This window comes from Mauremys mutica, chromosome 24 (genome assembly GCF_020497125.1).
Source record: "Mauremys mutica isolate MM-2020 ecotype Southern chromosome 24, ASM2049712v1, whole genome shotgun sequence".
NCBI classification, from domain to species: domain Eukaryota; kingdom Metazoa; phylum Chordata; order Testudines; family Geoemydidae; genus Mauremys; species Mauremys mutica.
The window spans coordinates 5,048,424-5,066,391 of record NC_059095.1 but is presented as its reverse complement, the minus strand read 5'-3'; the positions used below and the strand labels follow the sequence as shown (position 1 = coordinate 5,066,391).

The 17,968-nt window shown below is 54.0% G+C and overlaps 1 protein-coding gene across 2 annotated transcripts in view; it reads left to right on the top strand.

Moving 5' to 3' along the window:
* The first annotated feature begins 9,674 nt into the window (after positions 1-9,674).
* Positions 9,675-17,968, top strand: part of ARHGAP45 (Rho GTPase activating protein 45) — a 43,924-nt gene continuing 35,630 nt past the window's right edge. For both annotated transcript variants that reach the window (XM_044998701.1, XM_044998700.1), the window contains exons 1-2: positions 9,675-10,015; positions 14,632-14,962. In XM_044998701.1, the coding sequence (XP_044854636.1) occupies positions 9,926-10,015; positions 14,632-14,962 (421 nt within the window). In that variant the 5' untranslated portion in view covers positions 9,675-9,925. The remainder of the gene's footprint in view (positions 10,016-14,631; positions 14,963-17,968) is intronic.

The following is a 17,968-nucleotide window of genomic DNA, read 5'->3' as shown; positions in this document are numbered from 1 at the left end:
CAGACTTCTGGGCTGTGATGGGGGGGGAGGGATAAGTAGAGCCCCCTCCCCCTCTCCGTTGCTCCTGGATGCTGGGGCCAGCAGCACGGCCTCTCTGGGGACACCTGGGGCACAACGCTGGAGTGGAGGAGCAGGCAGCCAGGGAGTTCCCCACTTCTCCAGGAGTGGTGGGGCTCAGGCTTTGGGCTTCAAACCCTGGGGTGGCGGGGCAGCAGGCTCTGGCCACGGGGCTTCAGGCTCCAGCCCTGAGCTCTTGCTGCACAGTGGCAGAGCCAAGGCTCCATCCGTGGACCCTGTCCTCCAGCCGCGGGGCTTCAGGCTCTGGCCCCAGGGCTTCAGGCTCCAGTCCTCCACCCCCATCTTCTCTGGCTCCCCACTGCCTCCCCCAACCCTCCATCTAAGGCTTAAGTTGGCCCCAGGCTTGCCAGGGCTCAGTAAGCCTGCTGTGAAAAGTGATACTTGCATGTCTGTTAATAGCACTTTTCACACCAGCCTTACTAGCTAGCAATAAATAAATGGCAATGATTTGGACATGTCTATGTGCATATTTATTTGGTTTTCCTAAAGCTAATCAAGTATTTTAGGAAAAAATGTGAGAGCGGCACTCTGAGGCCACCAAAAAATTTGTCCTGAGAACCACTGGGTTAGAGGAGGTAGGTTACACTGTACCGCCATGCAGGCAGCACATCTAGATTGTTGGGCAAGGGATGGCTTTCAGTTCATACGCCCTAGTTATGGGAAGGAGAACCAGCAGCAGCATCTGATTGTTTTGTGAGACAGATCAGGGCTCATCGTAATCCAGGGCTAAGAGAGAGATCTCCAGAAGGGATCTGAAGACAATCAGAGTGACAGCTGGATCTGACGGCTGGAGCACAGGATGTTTGCATGGCAGGAGGCACATGTCACCCTAACCCTGAGTAATCTTCATGGCTATTTCAGAAACCAAGAGAACACTTCCTTCTTCCATGTCAAGACTGCCCCCGCACCTATCTCTGTGTGTTCTCTCCACCCCTCGTGCGAGTGGTCTTGGCTACATTGAACTTTTTTGAACTGGTGCAAAACCCCTGTGTAGAATCATTACACCAGTGTAAACCGTGCCAGCTACGGTGCTGTACCATGGCAAGTCATGGTTGACACGAGTGCAGCATGTCTGTGTTAGTGAGTTGCATTGGTGAAGCCAAAAAAAGGAACAACTCCAGGCCAGGGTTAGCTTCTCGGCTGGTATAAATCAGTGCAGCCTCATTGATTTCTCTGGAGCTATGCTGATTACACTGGCTAATTATCTGGACCACTGAGTTCAACGGAACAGCACTCATTCATGCCAGCTGGGGATCTGGTCACATTAAATTAAATGGAGCTGCACCAATTTACATCAGCTGAGGATCTGGCCCAAAGAGCAGAGCCGGCATGTGCCAATGTTTTTAATAATATTCATCCCCGTCAGATTACATTTTTATTTTGGTGACATTTCTAAATGGGATCGACTGTAGAACAATTTATGTTAGTAAATAATGATGTATTGACTAATTATCCCAATAAGGAATTGGACACTGACTGGCTGTAAGTGACGAACTGCTTCTTGGGTCAGCCCACGTGAGCCGTCCTAGCAGCCACTTGGTTCTGGCACAGCTGGGATGTGTAACTCCCTGCGTCAAAGCTGAATTTCTAAGCAATATGTTGCCACTTGCTGTTCCGTTCTGTGCAGGTCTTTTTACCGCATTCATCATGGTGGTATCTGAGCGTCTTGCAGGGGTGCCTGGAGCCACAGGACTAACATTTGCCATGTGTCTGTTCTCTCATTCTCTCTCACTTCCTTGTCACTTCTATTTAGCAAATGGGGCTTGAATAAGGAACTGGGTTTTGACTGGCTTTCCATGACAAAATGCTTGTTGGTCACCCCCGCTGACACATCCCTGTGTCGTCAAGACTGTTCTGCAGGAGCAGGGCCACATCAGCCCCTGAGCCGATGCTTTTCTCCTCAGTACTATGCTGGCATATGCCACACAACCACCTCGCAAATGGGGCTTGAAGCTGGGTTTTGACTGGCTGTAGGTGACAAAATGCTTCTTGGACTGTAAGTGTCGCCCCTACAACCACCAGACTCTTCTGAAGGAGCTGGGGCACGTCCCTCCCTGACCCAAAGCATTTCTTTGTGAGTAGTAGTGGCCCACGTCACCAGCCTCTCCTCCCCCCCCCCCCATGGAGGAACCGGAGCAGCAAACAGGGTTGTTCAGAAGGCGACGCACCCAAGAGTCCTAAAAGAGCTGGTCAAGGAGCTCTCCAGCCCGCCAATGTTAATCTCTAATCAAGCTTGGAATACCCAGGGCCGACGAGTGGGGGGGGAAGCCGGTACAAATTACCAGGGCCCGGCGGTCTGGAAGGGGGCCTGGGGCCCAGCTTCCCCAGCCCTGTTTAGCCGGTCCACCCTTGCTGGGGGGCCTGAAAAATGTTTTTCACCAGGGCCCGAACCTGCACTCGGTGGCCCTGGGAATAGCGGGGAAATTCCAGAAGACGGGGAGGGTGCTAATGTTACCAAAATTCAAAAAGGGCGAGCGGGATGACCTGGGTAACTATTGTTCTAAAATTCAATCACATTTATTATGTAACCTTACATTGATTAAATGTTATTTGGTCTTTGAATGTTGTCAATGGCCAAAGCAGATGGGCCCAGCTCCTGCCGGGCTCCCTGACTCACCAGGCTGGTAGACAAGAAGCGAATTTCCTGCACTCGACTTGGGACTGAGAGTAGCCACATCCCCTGACTGGCTGCTGGCTTAGCAGCCCTACTCGCAGATCAGTGTCTGCTCAACGCGTACCACGCCTGTCGCTCTACGTGCTCTGCTTCCAGTCCCTGCTCCAGCTTGGTCTCTGAACCTGCTCTGCCCCAGCCCCCGCTTCCACTCCGGATTCAATCCTCGGCTCCACCTCTGGTTCCGGCATTCGGCTTCTGTCCGTCCAGTACTGATCCCTCGGCTTATTCCTGGACTCTGCTCACCCTGGACCCAGCTCTAACTGGCAGCCCAAACTCTCATTTCAACCACTAAGCCTGACCACTGTGATAAAGTTCCTCCGCTACCTCGGTGGGTCCTGCGCTTATTGCTGGATTTTGCTAGCCTCAGAGAGCTTCCTGTGTTGGATCAGGAGTTGGGAGGTTTTGGGGGGAACCCAGGCCCACCCTCTACCCCGGGTTCCAGCCCAGGGCCCTGTGGACTGCAGCTGTCTAGAGTGCCTCCTGGAACAGCTACACGACAGCTACAACTCCCTGGGCTACTTCCCCACGGCCTCCTGCCAACACCTTCCTTGTCCTCACCACCGGACCTTCCTCCTGGTGTCTGTTAACACTTGTGCGCCTCAGTCCTCCAGCAGCTCATCCTCTCACTCCCAGCTCCTTACACACACCTCACTAACTGGAGTGAGAGCCTTTTTATACCAGGTGTCCTGATTAGCCTTAATTAATTCTGGTAACTTCCCAATTGGCTACAGGTGTCCTAATTAGCCTGCCTTAATTAGTTCTAGAAAGTTCCTGAGTGTTCTGGAATAGTCCCTGTTATCTTACCCAGGGAAAAGGGACCTGCTTAACCTGGAGCTCATGTATCTGCCTTCGACCACTCTCTTGTAGCCATCGGGCCTGACCCTGTCACACCACCCATGGCCTGGTTGGCTACAGATATAGAACTGGGAGCTATGACTAAGGAACTAGGAATAAGGAACCAAGTTCAGCCCAGTGCCTGAGTGGGAGTATGTATTCTGTGCTCCCAGGGGAGGCAACAGTCACCCAGACAGAAGGCTCACTCCTCCTGGAGACACACAGTCACATGTGCCTCTCTCAGGAGAGGACATCCAGACTGATTAACTTAACGCTGCTCCACTCCCAGTATGTGTGACCCAGGCTGTCTGCCTCCCTGGAGCAATAGTTTGGGACTGATCCAACAAGCTGATTAAAGGGGTGCTGGTGCCCTCAGCTGGAAATCTAGCCAGTTTTAAAGAGGTTGGACACAATCTCAGGTCCTACACTTGCCCTTCCCTTGCCAATTTCGGTGGGTTTTGCCACCACATTTTATTAATGTGTTAAATAACATTTCCAGTGTTGCCAGCCCTCTCAGTATTTGGTGTTGGATTTTTTACTTATTTTTTTTAAAAAGCTCCAGCTGCCGGAGTCCTGTGAGTACATGATGATCTCAACTTTCCTCAATAAAGAAAGAGGGGGAAAAAAGTACGTTTCTAGTCCTCATTTTTAATGGAGAAAAGCTTGAAAATGTGGCACACGATTGGCACAATAGAAATAACAATTAATTCAAGTAATTAATTAGCAGAGCACAGTAGCCCAAGTTGCACATTTCACATCCAACGCCAGATCCCACGCGGGCGGGGGTGCTTGGCTGCAGGGGTTTCATTGATGTCTCTGGAGAGAACCGTAGTCACTTGCAGTTACCGCTCCAGAGATGACCAATTATTCAAGATTTGCTGAGTTCCTCTTTCCCTAGGCAGCCCGGTTCTGTCAGCAGCCTACATACAAAGGGCCACACTTGGTTCTCTGCTACAGGAGATGAACAGAATCTGAGCCTGTGAGTCCATTACTTTCCGTCCTTCTCTTCTTCCAGTTTGACCCATTATTATGTGTATTGCAGGAGCACCCGGGAGCCCCAATCACAGAGCACGACCCCCATCCGTGCAGACACAGAACAAAAAGATGTTCCCTCCTGGACTGCTCTAGCTAGAGAGATTTGTTCTTCTCTGCTAATTCCTGTTCTTCGAAGGGACCCAGCTGCCAGCGCTGAGCAGTGGGAGGCAGAGAGCAGAACGAAATGTCGAGAGGAAGGCTGGCCTAGTGGTTACAGTGGGGGGGTCAGCGCTCAGGGGACATGGATCCAAGTCCTGGCTGTGCCACTGATTTGCTCTGCAAGCCGGGGTAAGTCACATCATATTGGTGTGGCAGCTTCCCCAGCTGTAAAATGGGGATAGCCCAGCTATTCAGGGACTTATATGGGCCCTGTCACCCTTTTGCAGTAGGGAAGTAAGTGTGAGGGGCTGTCCTTAAGGACAGAGGAAGATGGTAGAGGGGGAGGGAGCCATGGAGAACCCTCTCATCCAGAGCAGCATCATACAAGGACCATGTGTCCATCGAAGGTGCAGAGAGAACAACCTCGGTCCCTTTCCATGAGTCTAAACTGCTCCAACAGCGACCCCTCGTGACGGGATTTCAGAGCTTGCCTGGCCTCTGACCACAGCACCAGCACCAGGCAGAGCTCCCCTGCCGTTCTCTGGGCTCCCGAACGTAGGCCGCATTTGGCCGTATATAATCCACGGTCTTGTCTCAGCATCACCAGGGCCCAGGCACCCAGGGCACACACTGAGGTCTGGTCTCCACTACAGACCCGTACTGGTGCAACTCCATCAGTCACGGCTGAAATCCACCGCCCCAGAGATGTAGTTATACCGAGCTAAGCCCCTTGCCGACAGAGCTGTGGAACTAGGGGGGCTGCCGCACCCCCTGGCTTGAAGTGGTTCCCATCATACACAGGGTTTACAGTTTGGTTCAATGGCTCCCACCCCCACTATACAAATTATATAGGTAAAAATCAGTCCCTCACTAAAATGTGCCCCCTTTGGGGGTGTGGGGAAGGAGAGTTTGGCCAGGGAGTCTAATCACAGAGTTCTTGGGTAATGTGGGAGAGAAATTCTTTCAGCTACCATGGTGCTGGCTCCCATGTAAACACCTGGAGAACCAAAAGTCTGAGAAAGGAAGAGAAGAGAGAGAGAGGGACAAGGAAAAGGAGAGAGAGAAGATGGTGGGAAAGGAGACGCAGGGCGGCCTAGCAGATATGGCGCTGGAAGGGGAGCTCTAGATTTCTAGCTTGGCCCCTAACCTGCTGGGTGATATCACTTCCCCTCTCTGCACCTGTTTCCTCTCCCAGCCATTCGGCCATTTAGCCTGTCAGCTCTTTGGGGCCGGGACTGTCTCTTACTTTGTGTCCGTACAGCGCCTGGCGCCCGTCCGGTAGGGTGACCAGATAGCAAGTGTGAAAAATCAGAATGGGGGGGCCACAGGCGCCTATATAAGACAAAGCTGCGAATATCGGGACTGTCCCTATAAAATCAGGGCGTCCGGTCACCCCACCGTTGGGGTCTCTAGGTGCTACCATCATACAAATACCAAGAGTCAAGAAAGTTTTCCTTGCTGGTCAGAAACTGAAACTGAGAAGAGGCTAACGTGTTCAAACCCAAAGCCATCAATTCTGGAGAGAGCATCGCCAACTTCTCTAGCGCGCAGAGGGGAACCCCAAGACCTGAACAACGGCAGGAAGCGCACAGATTTTCCCACGGTTTCATTGCCCCTTCTTGCCAATGGGTGGCAGCAGAGTTCACCCAGAGCAGCGGTTCACACTTTTCTGATGGCAACCCCCTTCTTTGTGTCTGCAGTAGTTTATGCAAACACACACACACACCACACACACACACACACACACGCCACACACACACACACACACAAGTATATCAACATGCAACCCTCACGCAGTATTACCAACAGCCAGGTGTTGATTCAAACAGCGCCAACGAGCCATGGTAATAACCGCAAAGGCCACACCGCGATGGCGATCGATGCTGACAGTGAAATGTGCACACCGGGTTGTAGCCAACGGATTCATGTACCGATGGCAAAGCCTTTGTATGATGCTAGGCAAGCGTCACAGAAATGTGTCACAACGCACAGCGCCACTGACCGTCGAATGCACAGCACCACTCGAGGAGCTGATGTGTCTGGAGGAGTCGGCTTTGCCAGTTATGTCCCCCGCCGCCCCGCCAAAGCTTCTCATGCCCCCACCCCAAATACATTCTTTCCCCCCCAGTTTGAGACCCTCTGGCCTAAAGAGCCCGGCCCAGCCTAGCCCTGCCATCGGCGGGTTAATAATGCCAAGCGGCTCCAACTTGGCACTTTTGTCTCCCGTGAGACCACTTTTAACTGCAGCAAATACCCAACCTAGCATCACTCCACAGGCAAATCCCCAGCCACAGGCAGACTCCTCATCTTGCTCCATGCAACTGGAGCCTTTCACCCACTTGACCCAATCCTTCAGTCCCTACTCAGGCAACTGACTGCAGTGCGCAATTTGCCAGAGAACTGGAGGATCAAGCCCTTAAATTGCACTGAGTGGGACCACGTCTCGGTTACGTTAGGGCAGGGGCTTACAGTGGGTGGAAAGGGCCCCTGAGAATACTCCTTGTGCTGGGAGTCTCCCTGCTCTGTGGCTGTTGTAGAATGGGACTAAGGGCTCTATCCCACCTCTGCTCCCAGCAGACCGAGCGGATGTGTGCGGCCCCAGAGCACTGCCATGGTCGATGGGGGGCATGGGAAGCAGACCATAAGGTACAACAGCCCCGAGGCTGCTCTAGCATGTGCCAGGGGTCAAGAAGTGCCTTGAACAACCCCATAACTCAGGGAGTGCAGAGATGGCTTAAAGCCACCTTAACAACACCCTGCAGCCCTGCCCCAAGCACAGGAACGGAGGAACTGAGACTCAAACCCACAACCCAGCCATACCGTGTCAGGCAACGTGAAACACGCATGCATACCAGCTGACTATTCCTCTCCCAGTAGTCACTCTAGAGCCTCACTAGCCCAGAGACCCTCCTTCTGGGCAAGACCCTCTGCCTCTCCCCCCTCCTCTGCCGGGCTGTGCGGTGACCTGGCTCTCCAGCCAGGTCACACTAAGAGTCCCACATCCAAACTCCAACTCTTCCAGGCTCAATCCCCTTCATCCCTCTCAAATGATCTGGTCGTCTTCCCTGACTCTCAGGGCTTCCTCTCTGCAGCCTCCTCTCCCAGGCCTGCTTTAGGAGTGGCCTGGTCCCCAACTGTCCTCACCCTTCAGGACTGTCCTAGGGCACAAGCTCCTTCCTGTAGGCCCCTCTGTGGTTCCTTTCCCAGAGAGCAGAAATCCCCAACCACCTCTCTCCTGGCTCTTCGCTCTCTCTTGCCCTACAAGTTTGGTTCTAATCCTTAATTACCTGCCTCCCCTCCAGGAGCCCCAGAATGGGTTAATTGGGCCCAATCCTGCAAGGTGTGGCTCGCCCTCTCCCCGCATTGCAGTCAGCAAGAATGGACCCAGGAAACTGTCACACTAGGTTGCAGGGCCGGCTCCAGAGCCCAGCGGGGCAAGCACCCGCCTGGGGCGGCCCTTTCCCGGGGGGGCGGCAGGCTGGGCCGGCGGACCTGCCGCAGTCATGCCTGCGGGAGGTCCACCGGAGCCCCGGGAGCAGCGGACCTGCCGCAGGCATGACTGCGGACGGTTCGCTGGTCCCGCGGCTCGGCTGGACCTCCCGCAGGCATGCCTGCGGCAGCTCAACCGGAGCCGCCGGACCAGCGAACCGCCCGCAGCTGCGGGAGGTCCAGCCGAGCCGCGCGACCAGCGGACCCTCCGCAGTCATGCCCGCGGGAGGTCCGCTGCTCCCGCGGCTCGGGGGCGCCTCCCGGGCATGATTGCTTGGGGCGGCCAAATTTGTAGAGCCGCCCCTGCTAGGTTGGCTCTGCCTCCTATCTCTGATAGCGGCAAGTACCAAGATGCTTTAGAGGAAGGTGCAAGAACCCTGCTGCTGCAGGATTACCTGCCCAGGGACTTACCTGCTGAGTGACCACAGTCAGAATTTCCTTACGCCATGAAGCACGAGGGTTTAAATCCCTCCCTCGGTTATTTCTAACATTTACTATTGTAACCCTGGATTTTCCGTACCAGCGTCTCTAATCCCTCTTTTAATATCGCTAAACTCTTGGCTTTAATGGCATAGCACGGCAGCGAGTTCCACAGGCTAACTGGGCCTGACGGCATGCGCATGGCAGCCAGGCAGCACCTCTCAGGACCTGCTCACAAAGCTAGGCCCTCGCTCAGCCACTCAGCAGGTGCAGTTAGACAAAGATTTTGCAAGATAATCTGATGTGTTAGGTGCCATAAAACACGCTGCTTCTAGGAAACCGGGGGGTGGAGGGGGTGAGGACGGAGGGAGGTTGGTACTGTGGTTATGGCACTGGGCTGTGCTGCAGGGGAGGGTTAATATTCATTTGTGTTACTGTAGCACCTAGGAGCCCTAGTTGTGGACCAGGACCCCCCTGTTGTAGGTGCTGTACAAGCACAGAACAAAAAGACAGTCCCTGCCCAAAGATTTGATTCCCTTCTCTGCCACTGACGTTCTCCGTGACCTTGGGCAAGTCACTTAATCCCCCTGGGCCTGAGTTCCCATCCGTAAACTGGGGGTTATACAAATAAAGCTTGTAAGGCACTCTGGCACTAGGGGCCAGGTAAGTATAATAAATAGGGGGATGTTCAAAAGCACAAAGGGTGATTTGGTGCCTGACTCCCATTGAAACGGAGCGGGAGTTGGGGCGTAATTCTCCTTTGTGTCTTTGAAAATTTCCCCTATAATCTCTCCTGGCTTCAGTTCCTATCTGGAAAACGGGGCTAATGAAACCCGCAGGGAAAGCTCATCTCAAAGAGCCAGAGAGAGATCCGGCCCCCCTGAAAACAGTGATCACAACCCCTTTTTTCCCTCCCCACTTAAAAAAAGAAAAGTCAAACCTCTAAAAGCAAAACAAGAAAAGAGGAATCGAGCTGCTTTTGTCTCTCTTTCTGCACATTTGCCTTTTCCTGTGAAGTGTTTGCAGGTTAGCCTGACACGCCAATCAGGAAATTAGTTTGCATCACATGCTTCAGCCCTGACAGTTAAGCAGCGAGCTAATGTGGTTGAACTGTTAAGGGAGTCGCGCCTGAGCTGGGCAGGCTGCAGCTACACAGGGCATCTACGCAAGGCTCGAGATCAAGCCGTGGTGGATGGAAATAGAGAGAAAGAGAAAGTGAACCCCAGCTGGGAGCTCAGAGACCGGGGATCGGCTGGGGTGGGACGCGAGAAAGACCTTGTTCTACCTTTGGGAAAGATGTTTTCAAGGAAGAAACGCGAGTTAATGAAAACTCCCTCAATATCTAAGAAGACCAGGGCAGGAAGCCCCATACCGCAAACCCCATCTGTAAGTAACACTGCATCCTCTTTCCTCTGATCAATGCAAATGTGAACAGCTACGATGCAATGGGAGGCAGAGTGGCTCTGAAAATTACCAACCTTTAGGGCAGCGGTGGGAGGAAGAGGAAGGGGGGGAAGATACCTGAGGCAACAGTTTCTCTGTTTAGAAGTTGGCTTTGAAAAGGAGAGAAGATGTGATTAAACGGAGGGGGGGGGGGATCGGATGGAAGGATGAGAGAAATTCAGCAGCAGCAGCAGCGATTGGGAGCGAAGGGAGGGAAACGATTATTAATGGGCGAGTCGGGTAGGATTTGGCATTCGCGTCTATGGAAGGCAACTTTGCAGCAGCAAAGCGGCTGAGCCAGGTGGGACAGAGGGAATGAGATCAAAGCCGGAGAAGGAGGAAGACAGGAGCTCGCCTTTATTTCCATGATAGAGCACAGAAATCAGAGGTTGGGGGAGGCTCTCTGGGGTCAGCTAGGCCCAGCTCTGGAAGGAGGGAGCAAAGGGGGGACGGACAGGAGCGTGTGGATGTTTTTTAAATGAGCTACATGGGGTTCTAAAGCAGGCAAAAAGGGAAGCTCCCAGCTTCATCTTCCTGCTGCTTTGGAAACAGCTGTGGTTGAGACACACACCCTGACCCACCTCAGCCCCTCCTTAGCAACAGACTCCATTTAAACTATAGATTCTCTGAAGAAGGAATGGGGGTGGGTCCCAAGGCCGCCGAAAACCATCCAGCAGCTTCTTAAAGGGCAGTGGCTGCGTTTGCTCCTCCTTCCCCATCCTTCTTTCCGGGCCAGTTCTTGGGGGTTTGCGGATGGGTCCGGCCCGTAGGCCCCTTGTGTGTAAGACCAGAGGATGCTGAGCAAACGCGCAGCTGGCAAGAGCAGCTACAGCCCGTACTCTGCAGGGCTCAGGAGACTGGCGAAGAAACACAGCTCACGTGAGCATGCCCTGGACTCCTTCTCCTACAGACCAAAGGTGTGGCTGAAGGTAGGTGGGAACCCAGGGTCAAACTCTGCCTTCTGCTTCTGTCCGTGCAACTCCACCCAGGGGGCAAAGAGGGAAACAGTAGACTCCAGCCCCATGATTTCAGCTAGAACCCCTCCAGCCTCCTAGCCAAGCCTGTGCAGCAGAAGAAAGCTGCCACCAGACAGGGAACATATCACCCTGCAGTTGCCGAAGCAAGAGAGTTGAGAGCCCACGGAGCCAATAGCTTGTAACGTCAGAGGGGGCTGCATGGTGTTATCACGTCTCACTCCTGGCTAGAGGTTCACGGGGGTCTGGAGATTCCTCTTGGCTCAGTTTGCCTGTCGTTTATCCTTCTGGGATCTTGGAACCCACAGTCACCGCTAGCCTCCTGGGGATTCATTTCTCAATTTTTTGTCTCTAATCGAGCCTCGTGCGAAGGCCGGTGCCAGGGTTTGAGAGCGAAGGGCCCACTTTATTCACCGAGCAGCCAGAGCAAAGGCCGTAGAAGCTTCCTCACAGTCCTGCCCTGGAGGGACCATCTCTAGGAGAGAGGCGAGGCCAGCCCCCAGCTCATCCAGTTCCTGGGCTCACGGCTGACACGGCCACCACGAGGCCCGATCGCTGCCAGCTGGGGTGGGTTTTGTCACGCTTGCTGAGAACTGGGCTGAGACCCACCAGACTCATTTCATGCACAGGCTGCCGAACAGCCGTCTGATAGGAACTACTGAAAGCGGCGTGGATCTGAATCACTGGCTTAGAGGTGGAAGATGCCACCAAGTCCCTGAGCCATGCAGTCCCTTATGGTGTGGCTCTAGGAAGTCCTTGATCAGACAATGGTCTCATGGGCTCTCCTAGGTAACTCCTGCTTTCCTTTTGAGTTGTGCTAAATAATGCGCCTTGGGCCAGAGAGAAGGCGTTGTCAGCTAGGCTGGCTGGTCTTTTCCTTTCTGTAATTGAAACTGTTTCTGTTATCAGCCATGGTTTCTGATGCAACTCTACCCACAAACCAGACATGCTTGGCACGGAGTGGCTCAGGGGTCTCCAGTCCACGGGAATGCCCTCCTATGACTTCTATGGTTATTCCAGCCTTCTCCTGTCACTGGCTTTGAAAGACCAGGTGTCTTCCCAGTACAGATACGCTGATGGGGCATTTCACATGCAAAACCTGTAGAATAGGAAATGCCAGATAAAAGACGTAAGGGAAGAACTCAAAGTTGTCCCTGGCCCATCACAAGCTCTTCCTCCAGCAGCTACACACAATACGACTGAGTCGTCCTGAATTTGACCTGAAATCCCCCGCGGGAAGCCAACAAATCTTCTTTGAGTTGGGAAAGGAAAAGTTCCCATGGGGATCAGGATGTTGAGCCATCGTGGGGTGACACTGAGCCACAATGTCATGCCGTGTTACATCCCAGCATGATGTCTTCATCCCAGTGTGAGATCACGGCACATCACCTAAGGGGGACACCCTAGCCTGGAGGCCGTGTCTGTCCTCTTGCACCCCTAGCTGTGCCCGGGTGTTTGGAGAACACAGCGTGAACGCTCGGCTTCTCCATTATCTCCTGGCTTTGGTCAGTTTGCACCAGCCACACCTTTTACCAGCATTTGTGCATGATTACGATACAGTGTCACACGCTCTGGATCCTAGGCCAGACCCAAAGCCAAGGCGGAGGAAAGTTCCATGGACAGAATAACCTGCTCTAAGTCGACGCCGGCACTGGGCGTCCAGTGGAACCTCGTGTGACATACAATGGCCTATTGTCAATCTACCCAGTAGAGGACAACCCGATATAACGTGGCATAGGGCAGTTAACACTGTAATTCCACATGGCAAAAGGGGCCACGGTGCAGAGAGACACCAGAAGACAGCGGAGGAGAGATGAGCAGTAACTGATATAAGCCAGGCAGCCAGCAGGGACATGGAAGAAACCAGCTCATAGTGATCAGAGAGAAAAGTCTGTGGTTTCTGAGCTGATGACTGATGCTTGTGAAAGGTCCCGCATCAAGGGCTGTTTACGTGTTGAAAGCCTTGGGGGAAGGTCTTAGGCAATTGAGACTGTTAAGGCCACATCATATTTTCACCCCTGTGGGACTCTGCTTCTTGAGTTGGGTGTTTGCAGTGGTGCAGGGACCGAGGTGATAAAGCTCCGTGCCTGGCTGTTGCTGTGTGGTACAGAGCAGCGGATCAAGGACGCGAGTGGATCAGTATCTCAGGGTCTGGCCTAGTGGCACTCTATGAATCTAGAACTCTTTGGAACCTCATCCCAGTCTGGCAGCGCCTCCAGAAGGGAGATGCTGGGACGGATAGTGAGCTAAATGATAGCCGGTGTTTCTACCATGCTTCCTACAGCGCCTCCTGCTGGGAGGGCTGGATCAGGAACAGCACGGCTTTCGCAACTTGTTAAGCCAGTGATGCTCAGAGTGTGACTTGTGAGCTGCAAGTGACTCTTTAACGTGTCTCTGTGCTGCAAGTGATATTAAAACACAGCGAGATTTAATTAACCAATCTAAAGTTATTAACCGATCAGGATGCTTTTACGATGTTATTAACCAATTAAGTTAACTTATTTGCTGTGAGACTAATATATATAAATATTTCCCTGCCATACTGTCTAAATAGGAATAGCATGATAGACAATGAAACACGGAATTCACACTCCTGTGTCTCTTTTGGGTAATGCTGATCGCTGATTTGGTTCCTGAACTCCTGAGATCTGAGTAGACTTGTATTAGTGCTAGTGGGATCATGACTGTCTTGTTCCAAGAATTCTCTAATCATTTTATTGTATCGAAATCATAATTCATCTTTGTTCAGTCATTTTGTGGTTCACAGGGGGTCTACCCCCACTGTTGACCTGAATTCTTACTGATGTCAGCAGGAGTTCCATGCACAGGGACAAAGAATGTAGCTCGTATAGCTCTGAGAGGTGAATCATTTAAACCTGCCAACTTTTATTCGCAGTTCAGTCATTTTCCTCTCCCCAGCTGGGTCACCCACTGTCTTCATCTTCAGAGATTGTCCCTCCATTTCCGGGAGGAAATGTTCCTTCGATTCCTTAAACCTTTTCTTGTTACAAAATGCAAACTCTGTAGCCACCTTAATTGATGATAAGACCGTGATCTCATTTACCCTGGTGAAAATGCAGAAACCCCTCCGGTTTCAGTGTAGGAGTTACACCAGGGTTGCTAGAATCAGAATCTGGCCCATTAACTCATTAAATCTCATAGCCTCCTTGTAAAAGGTTCCTAAATGGAGAAACCGAGGCACAGAGAGATTAAGTGACTTGCTCAAGGTCACAAAGAAAGTCAGCGGCAGAGCTAGGAGGTCCTGACTCCCAGTGCCCTTCTGTAACAACTACCCATAGTCCAATCTCAGGGCTAGGGATAGAACCCAGGAGTCCTGTCGCCCAGCCCTCCCCTGGGCTTTACCCACTAGACCCCACTCCTCTTCTAGAGTTTGAGCTAGAACCCAAAAGTCCTGGCTCCCTGTCCCCTGTTCTCACCCCTCCCTTAATTAAGACGAAGGTTCATAAGTGTGAGGACTGCCTTGGTAACGCCTGTGGGACTGGTTCCTCCCCGCTGGCTCTGGGAGGGTTGGAAGCGCCTTCCCCCTGGCCCGTTACACCCTCACGCATGTCCTTGTCCCATCAGGAGCTGCCGCGGAAGGACTGCCTGGACGCGCCGAATTCCAGCCTGGCGGACCTGTCCATGTCCAGTGCCAAGCTCAGCAGTAGCCCCAGCACAGTGGGGACACTCAAGCGCCCCACCAGCCTGAGCCGGCATGCCAGCGCCGCCGGCTTCCCTCTGTCCCCTGCGGGCCCACGGGGCATCGCCAAGGGACAGAAGACCCCCGCCTCTTACAGCCCCATCGAGAGCGGGGAGGGGACTTTCATCGACGTGGAGGACATCTCGCAGCTCCTGGCCGACGTGGCCCGGTTTGCCGAGGGTTTGGAGAAGCTGAGAGACGTGGTCCTCAGAGATGGTAAGTGCCCACGACCACCTGCTCCCAGAGGGGCCTGCGGACGTAAAGGCCTGAACAGGGGTTTCCAGCGTGTCTGGTAAAGAATGGGGCAGGGTAAGGGGGGATAGAACGGAAGGCCCCGGGGAGCTCCCTGGCTCTGAAAGGGACCCTTGTGTCCTGCAATGCCCCCCCTGCTGCAGGCAGGCCAACAGGAGGCAGCCTAAGGCAGAGAAATAGCCTGGAGCCGTGGATTTTCAGCCACGGCCTCTGATTTCTGGATGTTCCATTTTGGGATGCTTGATCTGAGCCACCCTGGGACAGATTTCCCAGAGGTGCTGGGCACTGGCCGCACCCAGTGACCTCAATTGGCACTAAGCCCCTCGGACAATAAGACCCAGGACTGAGAACGTCCCTCTCAAAATCAGAGGCGGCTTTGAAAAGCAGGGCCTCGCCCTGTTTGCACGGGGGGCTGGCAGAGGGGACACTGGCTGATTTGTCTTTGGCAACAAGACCCCTGCAGCCAGCACTTACCCATCCCATAGAAACAGGCCCATGGGTTTGGTGGCCTGGTGCATGCACTGGGGCTGATCCATGCCATGCTCTGGCCTCCTGGATCCGACGTCAGCACTGGTCTTGTGCTCTGCTGCTCCCTGCGCCAGTCACACAGCTATGAATCACCCCCATGGGTCACAGCTGCCTGTGGTTGACGCGCTGGAAATGCCCGACCCCCCCCTCCCAGACGCCTGAGCTCGATTCACCCTCCTGAGTGCTGGGGATTGAGGAAGAAGATTCTGCAGGGTGGGAGAAGATGGGCTGTTTGCAGTGCCTGGGCATCAAACCCTCTGTGAGTCCCTGTGCTCACAGGGGAGAACGTCGAAGAAATAATCCCGATGAGATCTCGCCTCCTTGGTGCCAGGCAGCCTGCCTGCCGACACTGCCTCTCCCCCTCGAACGTGGGCAATCCCACGCAGCCATGCCAGTGCTGTCGAGTCTGTGCATGGCACTGGGAAGCAGGAGCTCTGGCATTCTAGTCCTGGCTCTGACACTGAGCCCCTGAACACGCCACTCTCCTGCTCTGGGCCTCAGTTTCCTCAGTAATATTTACTCCCTTACCTACTTCCCATGCGTGTTGTGAGGCTTAACGGCCGTAAGAGACTTTGGAAATGGAAAGGGTTATCCGGGTGCTACTTAATATTATCCCTGTTCCAGACTTGGGAGATCCCAAAGCACTTGACAAAAGTTAGAAACTGATCACACCGAGCTAGGGACAAAATACTGGTCTCCACCCCGTGCCGAGAGAGGTGCTGGTCTAGCAAGGCAGGCTGGGAGCCAGCAGCTGCCGAGTTCTGATTTCTAGCTCTTCTCTGATCCCCGCTGCACCTTGTGTCATCATGTAGCCCTGTGCAAAGGGGCCGTAAGATGTTCCCAGAGCAGAGTTCTCTGCTCCCTCACACTGGTGGGAAGGTGAAACAACCCCACCCGGGCCTGATTCTCCTCTCACAGATGTCAGCGTAAACCAGGAGCAATTCCACTGAATGGAGTGGAACGACCCGGCCGGAAAGCTGGGGCGAGGAGAATCAGAAGCACTTGCAGCAAAATGGGGGTGATGCTGACCCACCTCCTGGGGCTCATGTTTGGCTCAATGAACCCCAACTCCATAGTGCTAACTGGGAAGGTATCCTGGACTCATCCCACACAGAGAACTCCCAGCTTCTCAGCTGCTGTCAATCAGCCCAGCCCCACTGAAATCAGTGGCGTCTCATCCCTACCTGTGCTCAGGCGTGTCATGTGATCCAAGCTCCACAGGGGGGATTGGGCTGGAGGAACTGCCTCCCAGCAGTGCAGCACAGCCAGGGGCCCCAGGATGTGTGATTTTTAATCTCCTGGGAATGCCCCTCAGCTGCTCTCCCTAGCCAGCTGCACTGGTTCTGCTAGCAACTGTGCTCATCTAATCTCCAGAGACCGTGTCACTCCTCAGTGGAATGCAGCCACCTCTGGGGTGGAGGGGACACATGCAGGCTGGCCCCAACAGAGTGGGGGAGGCGGAGCAGTGTCTGGGGCAGCTGTGAAGAGGAGAAGGGGGGAGGGAGCAGAGAGCAAACAGGCTAGAGAAGCAGCAGGCAGGGTCAGGCAGCACCTGCAGCTGAGAGTGGTGATGGGCAAAGGAAGGGTCAGGGAAGGGTGGCGAGAGTGCTCCCCCTCCCCCGCACCGGCCAGTCCGTGGCACTGATTGGACACCTGCCTCCAAAGCTACATGGCTATAGGGGAGCGAGAGGGGTGGCGTCACAGGAGAAAAAGGCCGAGCACGGGGGTGATTCCATAGGGAGCGGACAGCAGCATGCTGGGAGGCGGTGGTCACCCAGGGTGGGAGAGCAGAAAGCCAGGGCCTGCAGCGCCCTGGGGGGCTTCGCTCAGGAACTGGGCCTGACCTCCCCACGGTGGCCATGCAACTGCTTTGCTCTAGCCTTTCCTCGTGGCCTGGAGCAGAGCAGTGGCAGCTGCCACGCGAGGCGAGGAAGAGGGGTAAGAGGCTGAGCAGGGGAGGGGGATCTGGGACAGGATAACACGACTTCCTGCCTGCAAGCTATTTTCATCTGCCTGCCTTTCCTGTTTACTGCAGCGCCAGCGATGGCTGGTGGCACCGAGATAAAGCCCTTGGAGTGGCAGTGGGCACATTCCTCGCCTCTCCCCGAGCCCCATGCGCCCCTGGGAACGAACCTGGGTTCCCAAAGGCCACTGAACGCGGCTCTTTTCTTTACCAGGACGCCAGGCTGGGGGCGGGAAGTGGCCCTGCAGTCTCTGCCCTGTCCCTTTAAGAGGCTTCTCTCTCTGTAGGAGACAAAGGAAACTGTATATTTCCCGCACCCCTGGCTAGGGTGGGGCCCAGCTGGGGGTCACATGATGACTTGTTTTTTCGCTGCCAGCCATGCAAACATGTTGACGCGGTCCCTGTTCCAGTGGAAAACACCAGCGCAAGGCCCCAGTGTGTAACATGGGGCGGGAGTCTCCACAGGGAAGGGGCGCAGT